The sequence below is a fragment of the Cystoisospora suis genome (genome assembly GCF_002600585.1).
Source record: "Cystoisospora suis strain Wien I chromosome Unknown contig_3831, whole genome shotgun sequence".
Classification (NCBI taxonomy): domain Eukaryota; phylum Apicomplexa; class Conoidasida; order Eucoccidiorida; family Sarcocystidae; genus Cystoisospora; species Cystoisospora suis.
Window position 1 is genome coordinate 1 of NW_027156626.1, and position 9,934 is coordinate 9,934.

The 9,934-nt window shown below is 46.7% G+C and overlaps 3 protein-coding genes across 3 annotated transcripts; 1 reads left to right on the forward strand and 2 right to left on the reverse strand.

The window, feature by feature from the left end:
• Positions 1 to 401: 401 nt before the first annotated feature.
• Positions 402 to 785, reverse strand: CSUI_007297 (major facilitator family protein; the record flags this gene model as incomplete). The annotated part of the gene is made up of 1 exon (XM_068067445.1): positions 402 to 785. A coding segment is annotated over one exon (381 nt), but the record flags the coding sequence as incomplete, so codon positions are not given.
• A 1,028-nt stretch (positions 786 to 1,813) lies between these two features.
• On the reverse strand, positions 1,814 to 2,759 carry CSUI_007298 (uncharacterized protein; the record flags this gene model as incomplete). The annotated part of the gene is made up of 2 exons (XM_068067446.1): positions 1,814 to 1,999; positions 2,754 to 2,759. Coding segments are annotated over 2 exons (192 nt in total), but the record flags the coding sequence as incomplete, so codon positions are not given.
• A 31-nt stretch (positions 2,760 to 2,790) lies between these two features.
• CSUI_007299 (uncharacterized protein) lies at positions 2,791 to 9,904 on the forward strand. The gene is made up of 4 exons (XM_068067447.1): positions 2,791 to 6,133; positions 6,952 to 7,069; positions 8,229 to 8,300; positions 9,674 to 9,904. Exons 1-3 carry the CDS (start codon positions 4,800 to 4,802, stop codon positions 8,298 to 8,300), a joined length of 1,524 nt encoding a protein of 507 aa, XP_067920579.1. The 5' UTR covers positions 2,791 to 4,799; the 3' UTR covers positions 9,674 to 9,904.
• The last annotated feature ends 30 nt before the right edge of the window (positions 9,905 to 9,934 follow it).

The following is a 9,934-nucleotide window of genomic DNA, read 5'->3' on the forward strand; positions in this document are numbered from 1 at the left end:
TAAGACAACCCCGGGGTAGAAAGATTACAGAGGAAGACGAGAGACGTCTATGGATGTCTCCAGGAATCTGACGGTAAGAGGATAAGGCTATTGAAGAAGTGCACTGTTTTCTCTCTCAGATCAAAGAAGCTGTTCTTTCATATCAAGACGCGATGATCGAAATTTATAGTTGATCGTCTTCGCCTACGCTCTTGATAGAGGGTTCTAGAGATTCGTAGGAATGTACACGGGAGCGTTTTGACCATAGAAAGAAAGGGAGGCTAGGTGGCTGTAGTCGCCGTCAGTGCACGTACGTCTATCATGTTCTAAGGCGTAGGCTATGGATGAACTGTCTACTCTCGGAGTATAGGGACACGGAACAGATCTCTGTGTAGAGAGATTTTTTATGTGGTCAGAGGCTGCGGCAAAACAAGGTACATACATCAAATACGAGAATGCACGTATCAATAGATAGATAGATAAATAAATAGATAGAGTTCTTTGAGAAGGTGTTTCCTTTTGCCTTACCTTGTAAGTAGCAGTAGGGTGTGGATCCTGTTTGACTCGGATATATCCAATGATATAGGGGAGTAGATTGCCGAGTGTATGTACACTTCCAAGACAGAAATGAATGAGAGACGCTCCTAAAACACACCGCCATCTTAACCACTGCAAGTTCGTCTTGCGCCTGCCAAACGTGAGGGGTGCAGAAGGATGACTACCAAGACTATTCGGATGTATGTAAGAACGGCCTGAGTGTGCGGAGATATGTGAAGTCTGGTGGGTGTGATGATGCCGAGAAGGGGGGACGGAGGTAGAAGAAGAAGAAGAAAGATNNGGTGGTCGATATAAGCAATGTGGTTAGGGCGGCTAGCAGGAGGGGCGCTTGGATAGTAATGCGCCGAGGAATTCGGAGGCGGGTGAGAAGAAGCCGAAGAAGAAGAGGAATAGTCTTCCATGGTCTCTAAGAGCGAAGTAGACAACAGAAAAGGTCAGCTCCTCCTCTAGCAAGTAAGAGCGAAGAGGAAAGAGAAGGAACGAAGAAAGAAAAGAAGAAAGACAAGGTGTAGGTAGATCACGATGTTGAGTGTGTAAGAGGATGAGGTGAAGACTGAGAGAATGAATGTATGGATGAATGAGATATACTTCTTCTTCTCTTTGGCTAGCTAGAGTCTTTCATTTTCTTATCGAGCTCTTCTACCTTCTCTTTAGGTTGTTCGACTTTGTCTTCGTTCGTCAGTATCTATCATGAATGTCTCCCTCTTACTTGGAGATTGATGTATGATGACTGGACGATTGGAGAAGCACAAAAACAGAGAAGAGGAGAGCCCGACGAGAAGGTTAGCTATCTTTCTTCTTCTGTACGTACAGAGAGAGGAGGAGAAGGCTCAGTCAAACCGATGGGTGGTGACGAGGCTGGCCTCTCTCCTCACGCTGGGAAGAAGAATAGAAAGAAGATAGATAAAGAAATTGGGATGGAAAAAACGTAGAGAAAGCGAGAGAAAAGAAGAGAGGGAAACACATCGGAAAGAGGCAGACGAAGAGCAAAGAGAGAGAAGATGTGGTGTATCAGGCTTGTCACACACGAAGGTGTGATTGATAAGAAAGAGTTAGGAGAATAGGAAGGTCATAAGAGAAAAAAAGAAAAGGGGTGTAGTTTTGCTAAGCAAGGCATGAATACCAAACCGGCAAGAAACACCTCTTCACAGAACTGGACTCTTTCCTGGTCTTGAATCGATTTTCTTTGGTCGCCACATGACAATGAGGTAGGTTGATTGAGATCTTCGACTGTACATACACCGCACATCCTGAGACAACAGCCCCCGTCCTTACGTCGGTTGTCTCTACTTGGAAGAAACGGGAGGAGACTTGTCACAGGTGTCACTCTGTCGTCGTCGTCGTCTTTCCAGGTTGGGTACCGGCCAAGAAGGATTCTTTCTCTCCCGCTTTTCTTTCTCTTCTTCTTCTCTTGTCTCTTAGGAGACCCAGAAAACAGCAATCTTTCTGCCAAAGAAACTCTCTGAAGCAAGAACAAGACAACGGAAAATAAGCAAGGAGAAAGAAGAAGACCGGTGGCGAAGCGAAGAAGTACCCCTCTGTGTGTGTGTCTAACTATACACGACGGAAGAAGCAACGCGTAACTTCGGACGTTTTATGAGGCTAAAGAGAAAAAAGCTTTCATTACATGAGCTTGGAAACCCTACACTCGAGGACCACACTCTTTAGACTTGGTCGTGAGCGGTTTCTTGCTAAGAAACAAGTAACATGAGAGGCGGGCGATGTTGTTCCTGTCCGGCGTTGATGTGTGTCGCCTCAGTGAAGAAGAAGCTAGGCCGCTCCTGCTGCTGCCCAGCGGTGAAAGAAGAGAGAAGAAGGACTTGATCTCCCTCTGTCTCGTGAGGTCTTTTGTGAAGTGAAAAGATGGACTTTCCTCTTGAGTGAAATTAGATAACCTTCTTACAAGAAGAGTGTAGACAACCTTTCACAGCTGATGCGAAGAGGATAAGGTCGTCTTTCTTTTTCCTCCTCAGAAAGATACACAACCTTCTTCACCCGCTGGGACTACGCGACGAGAGACATGAGAGGTGGTCAGAAAGAGAGCGAGAGGAAAAGACAGAGACAAGAGAAAAGAAAGAAAATGCGGGCGTGAGTTGTCTCTTTCTTTATTCTCTCTTTCGCCGTGTTGTTTTGATAACGTTTAGCCCCATGCCCCGCGTGTGCAATAAGACAGAGGCCTTCCCCTGTTGAGAGATCGCGAAACGGATCGATCATACATACATGAACTACTACGGGGACCGCGAGGAGGACTGTCTGTCTCTTTGTCCCTCCACCTCGAGACAGCCACTCCAACTGCAAACCATCCGAAGTCTGAAAGAAGAAAGAATTCCGATAACAACATGGACGTCGGCTAAGACTCTGAAAGAGACGAATAAACAAGCAAGTTTGCTCAACAGAGAGAAAGAAAGAAGACTCTGAAATCATAGAGACAAATGCAGACTAGAAGGAGAAGACTTCAACGCGTGTCTTCACTTGTGTGTGCCTCCTCCTCCCCTCTAAGTTCAAGGTTTTTCATCCATGGTGTTGTTGCTGCTGCTAGTGTCTCTCGAGACACCAAGGCATGTTAATCCTCACGCTGCTTTTCACAAGGCGGCTACGGCGGGACTCCTTGCCTTCCTTCATCTACTAACACCTCTCCCGGATCTCCCCTCTCTCTCGGACCAAGACGAGGTGGGGGTGGAGACACTCGTCCTTCTCTCGGTTGGGCTTTCTCCCCTGTGTGCCTGGCTCTGCTCGTCTTCTTCCCGGGGGTGCCGTAGTGATAGCGCCGCTTAGGAGCTGTTTGAGCTGGCCCTCGTTGTGAAGACGGGTGTAAAGGTTTGATGGGTAAAAGGGAGTCAGAAGGAATACCAAATTGACAATTATAGGTCTGCAGAAGAAACGTCTGAACGACGTCAAGGTACAAGGAGCCTGGTGGAATCTATCACTCGGTAGCGAAGTAGCCCGACTGCTCCACACACGGGCGAGTGAGCATGCCAACAGACGACAAGACCCGGGCAGCAAGCAAGCCGCTCAGGCGTCAGGAGAAGAGTGAAAAGACAGGTTGTCTTAGACGCGTGAGATGAGTAGAAAGGTCCTTGGTTTCACAGAGAGTTTGAAATCGGGAGACGTGTTGAAAAACCAATGACAGCTGTCTCTTGAAGAAGCTGTACAGGAGGAAAGAAAAAGAGACCGATCCGGCCCCAAGCACGCATACGCATGACAGCATCGTCTCTTCCACGGTTTTTCCACGATTGTCAATGACAGGTGTGTTTCTTGGTCGATTGTTTACCTTTACAAGAAGAGCAGAGCAGGCTGATGTTGCTTGAAAGTCTGAATTTCCCTCCCCTCTTTCCTTCTTCCCTCCAACTCTACCATCTCGTCGTCTGTCTCCGACCCAGTCAAGTCACTCGCTGTGGCAGCGCGTTGTCGTCTTCCTTATCGCTCGTTAACCGGGAGTCCTGTTTCTTTCCTTCTTAACCTCCATTTGAAAGGTTACTGCCCACTGAGGGACTACTGGTTTGTCTTTCTTCAGGCATGAGTCCCAGCATCGTGCGACTCTACATCACCTCTCGGCGGGTGTACGTACACCGGGCTGGAGGAGGTTGTTGCCATGATGTGCTTGCTCGTAACTTCACTTTTCTCAACCGCTTATTGTCTTTGCTTGCTTCCAACTCTCCCTAAATTGAATCTTCGTTCCTCGTTCCTTTTTGCGTCACTCGGCTCCTCTTCGTAGCACACGGGCGGGAAAAGAGACAGGAGGGACGCTCCCCGTAGACCGTCCGGATTCCTGGTAGCCGGATGAGAGTCTCGAGCATACCTTCACCTGGTGGTGGTGCTCTTTCGAATTTCTTCTCGGTCGACCTTGTACTTTCTTTTGTTCCATAGCTATGCACCCCTGTTCTCAATCTGACAGGAAAAATGACATCTCCGTGTGGAATTCATTCCTTCTCTGTCCGAGTTGGTCTTGTTCTTCTGTGTCTTCTGAGGGTCTCCCCCCACTTACGAGACTCCTTGTTGATTCCGTAGTTTCAGCAGACTCTGTAGCAGCTTCTACAAAGAATTTCCCGCCTTCTCCGCCTCCTCTATCCCACAGAACATGGGTGCTGAAGTAGAGTGGACACCTGTCCGCCCTGGATGGTTTGACGCCTTCATCTTGAAGAAACGTGTGACCGCCCCTTCTTCCCTTATAGAACTTTTCACAATCCCTGCTTTGGTTATGTAAGAATGTAAAGAACTTGCGCATCCTAAGCGTCTCGCAAAGAGGAGAGACGACAAGAAGGATGACTGTTCCTTGGTGGAGTTTTACCCCTGTGAGGAGGCATACCAGAAGAGGGTGCCTCTCCTCTCCTTTCTTCTTGAGGTTTCCCTGTTCTTTGAAAATCGAAGTTCTTCACATGGAAACACTACTTCTTCTCATCGTTTCGCTTGTGTACTTTTTCAACTGTAATACAAATGGAGTTGAGGCAACAAGGCGAATTGGTCATGCGTGGAGTTCCTCTATCTCTTCTTTGGACCCCTATGTTGACAGAACCATATCATCTTTCTTTTCCTTCCCATCTCTTTCTTCTTCACAGCTATCCACTTCTTCAGTCTCTTCAATACCCTCTCTTTCGTCATTTTGCTTGTTGTCTCAGTCTCCTGTACCTTCTCCCGTCTGGGGGCTGTTTACGTCAAGAACGTCTTCTCTCCTTTCTTCGTCTTCGTGTGACTCTTCAGCCTTCTCAGAAAGCCGCTGTTCAATGCAAAAACCTTCTCTGTCACCGAACGACACCAACCGAACGACGGACAACCGTTTGGGAAAGCCGAGTGATAGCAGAAAGACTATGTCTTCTTCTCTTCTTTCTTTCTCTCATCCCGTGCTATCTTTGTCTACTATCTCACCTATGACACATGGTCATCATAACAAGCGTGCACGCCGAAGGCCTTCCTCTTTTCTTATCTCTTTCAAGCCAAGAGGAACGGCTTTCTCGCACATCTCCAGCAACCCATCGAGACACAACACAGAAGTAGACAAACGAAGGAGTCAAGAAGAGGCAAGAGAGAGATCTTCCTCTCTCTTTTCTTCACAACCCCTACTACTCCAGGCGAACGACCAACGGCATTTGCTCACTCCTCTCTTTATCGTACCCAAGTCTCAACCTTCTTTTCTCCTGATAACTGATGTGCTCGAAGACGATACAAGGCTTCCTCTCTTTCCTATCAGTAATATATTCACTCCGCCCTCGCCATGCTCTTCTCCTACTTTTGGTTATGGTAGGACTAGGAGTCGAAGTCGTTGCCGTCGTCGTGGCAGGTTAACTATGATGTCGGGAAGGGGTGACACCCTTTTGACTGATCATCCGCAAAACAACTTGCAATTTCTTCTTTCTTCTTTCAGTCGCCTTTCTCCTCTATCAGCTTCTCCGTGTTCCTTATCCTCTATTGCTACTGCTTCTGGTAGTCCTTGTATCCCTGGTCGTCATAGCAGGTTGAATATGGTATGGGGCTATCCACTCTTTGGAGACGATCCAGAGAAACTGAGAAGGCCTAAGATTGACATAGCCTGGGAGAGAGGCCTTCATCGAGGGACGGTTGCTTGGGAGTATGAAACAGCCAATCGGCTTGCTCAAGGCATGTAAGATGAAGGGAACGGAAAAACCTACTATGAACATCCCCGTCAAAAACAACACAAAAGTCTTTCTCAGCCATTTGCATACTCTCTGTCTCCGGTGTGTCCATTAGAAATAGTGTGTATAGTCTGCGACCGTATAAAAAGGGGGGGGGAGAGGAAGACTAGATAGATAGATAGATTAAAGATAGATAGATTAAAGATAGATAGATAGTGTACGTAAACGCATCTTTGTGTATGTGTGTGTGTATATGTATGCACAGGTATGTGTATGTATGTATATGTACATCAAGACGTCGTCGTCTAACCTATTAGCTATATATGTACATAGATGCATAGAGATTGGTTTGCTTGAGCTGGTGTAGAGAATCGCTGGCCTGAATTCTCTAGGGTATTTACCCATCTTCCGACAGCAGAGAGGGATATTACGTAGCAGTGGTAGCAGTAGAGTAGATCGACAAGGTGAATTATAAAGGTGTACATACACCCCACATATAGAAGGCACTGATGGCGTCATGAAGCGTTGGAAGCTTTTACGGTGGAAAGAATGTCCAAAAGACACGCTTGACCTTTTTAAGTGTCTCTCTTTAAGATGTGGACGTAGTCTTTCTGATTGCGTTGTGAAAACACACTCCTATCGAAGTTGCTTCCCTGAGCCACCTGCCAATATCCTTTTTCTTATCCTTCTTGTGTGGTACATCACGAAGATCTCTTCTTTTGTAGGGTCGTACTAGCTTGCTTTTCTGCTTCTTCGTTCTTATCTTTCACAGCTGTCTCTTTCTTCGGCTTGTCCTTCTTCTCTCATTTTTTGGTCTTCTTCGTAGATATTACATTAAGGAAGAGCACAGTATACATACAGAGGAAGAAGAAGGCCTTGGCTCAACCGATGATATGATGATAACTGCGACCCAAGCCGCTGGCAATGTCGAAATTGACCCGGAGGTCTGTAGAGACTTGTCCTACCACGGCTCACAGCAGTACATCATTTGTTTGAATCGAAGGCGTTCATTGCATGCACGCGTATACATGCAGTCATACATCACGATAAATCTTTTCTTCTCTTTCGCAAGACTTGGAAAGAGACTCATGTGTTGATGATGCGGATCCTCTTGCCTTTCCCCTCTTTGAAGAGGACTGGCTGATTCTCTCCTTACATAAGGTTGTCATTTCTCTATCGTCTGTGCGCCTGCCTGTTTCGCTACAAAGTAGAATAGAAATCGTAGCACAGAAAGAGTGTGTTTGACTTTTACTCTCTCTGAGTAAAGAGGAAGGGTAGTCGTTGTCTCCTCTCTCCAGCTAGGAGGGGAAAAACTCGAGAGACGAGGAGCACCTCACAGTCACTATACAGACAGACGTTATAAGTGGTCGTCTCCGACTACGTAGATAGTTTCCACAAAGCTTCTTGTCTGTATGGCTACTTGATCAGTAGTCTCTTCGTTTCACATGCAGGCCATAATCAAACAAATCTTCGCGCACCTTTCACTGGGACATCGACAGCAATCTGTGTCTATGTAAGGGAAACAAATGTGTATCTATATATGGCCGCATCGGTTACTTTGTCTCTCGGCTTCGAAGCAACAGGTACTCCTGATCGTTTTCGGCGCACCCAGACAGGCTCACCTGTCTGGTGGTGAGCCAAAGTATAGACATATGTGTGTCTACGTGTGGAGTATTGCGTGGTACGTGGAGACCATTGAAAACCATTCTTGTTGCGAGAGAGAGAGAAGCGACCGAGACAAGAAGTGGGCTGATGATGATAACCACACAAGCACAACACCTCAAAACCCCATTTGCACCTCAAGGCAGGGGAAGCTCTCAGTCTCTTCGTCTCCAAGGCAATCCATATACTAGGTGAATGAGAAGAAGTACTCTCTCCTCACGCATACCCTTGCAGGCCATCGCTATTTCTTCTTTCTCGTTTTTCTTCGTTTGCGATAGAGACATCCTTGAACGCTGAGAGAAAAACTCAGTCAAAGAGACTTAGGGAAATGTAATGTAGTTCGTCTCCTCACGATCATAAAAAATTGAAGACAGAAGATACCTTTCTTTCGTCGTCGTAACAGGCGAACTTGTGTGTGGGGCTGTGACTCTTTGCTGTCAGGAGGTTGAAAAGATCAAGAAGGTCTTGCCGATAGTTGATAGAGGCGATGTAAGGATTATGATGATATCTTGAGGCGCCGGGTTGTGCCTGGAAGGGATCCAGCCCTCTCCCTGTGCCAGCGGTGTACATCTCTCTAGACATATACATATATGTATCAAGGACTTCTTATTTTAATACGTATACATCTGTATCTGATGAGTTTATAGTGCTTCATCACTCAACCCACCTGATCCCACACACCACTTCCGAAGTCGGAGGCTCTCTTCTCAATGGCAATTCTAAAAGCTAAAGAAAACAACTCAACACACCATCGCTTGGATATCAGAGAAACCCAGAGGAAGTTCATTATGGAGGTCTGTCTCTTTGTGGGTCGCCAAAGGATCCGCAGAGAAAGTCGTGTTGTTGCGTCTTTGCATGCAAGGAGAAAAGCAATTCGATGATGATAGGTGACCACTATTTGGGAGATAAACACAGGGAAGAAGTGCATGACTGTCTATAAGGTCACCTTGTACTAGACAATGGAAGGGCTACACATGTCAGTACACTGCAATAAGTGAAGGGAGAAGAGGCGGCCGAGCATTTCCCGAGTTCACCTCGCCCGTGGACGGAGAAAAACAAGAAAGGATAGGATCACGACAAAGTTCTTTCTTGAAGACGGAAAGGGGTTAGATATCTCGCTCTTTCCAAACTTCAGCATGTCGTTTTCACCTACTCCAGCATAATAGCATAGCACCCTTTGCCCAGCCAAGCAATGACTCCGCTTGTAGAGGGGTCCGTGTGCATATGGTGCACATATAGAGAATGGTAAGAACAGGTTCATCATTTCTCTGGTACAGTAGACATCATATAGACAAGTGTGCGTGCGTATCTGCGTGTATCTGAGGGCTAAGAAAAGGGCCACCTAGTATGATAACATATGGATCGTTGCATCACATAGAGAAACTCGTCAATAATCTTCTAGCCAGCAAAGCCAACGTCGCCGGGTGACTTTGTATTTGAACGATTGGGTGGCAACGTGCATCTAAGCACTTGGGTAGTAAAACAACATGCGTAGATCGGCCTTCTTACGAAGCAAAGAAACTGAGAGAGAGACCTGACGAGGAAGGTCTGAACACCTTTATCGGGAGTAGGTGCTTGGTTCTTACACCACTTCTCTACTTTTTTGCGTGTCTTTGGAGTGCATGCATCTTCACGTGAATGTGTCTTGGAATCATGCTCTACTCTCTTTCGCTTTTCTAGGGAGAACAAGCCTACAGTTCACTCAGTCTGTTTCCACCTAGGGCCGTGTAGTAAGGTTTGGCGTGACCACTGAAACGACGAGGAGACGTTTGTTCCTCGTGGTCGTCTTCTCTTTCTGCTCCTCTGCTTCTGTTCTTCGGGGCGTCGTACAAAAGAATAGCTGAAGCATACAAGCTTCTTTCACACTGCGCGACTTGTACCTACAGGGCGTCGGGATCGCTACATTGATTGGTGCGAAGGATGGGACGTTCGCTTTCCGGTATAATGGCCCTCTTGCACACAAGTTCGGTTTTAAGCAGTGGTTGAGGTAAGTCGCCTTTTCTTCTTCTAATGATTCCTTCTTTTGGCTCTCGTATTTCATGTTCTTCTTTTCTTCTGGTTTGAGCTCTTTCAGGCATTTCTGTTGCTTCCTCGTGAAAGCCCCTGTCTATCTATCTTCTTCCCTTTCTGAAGCTGACGTCCACAAA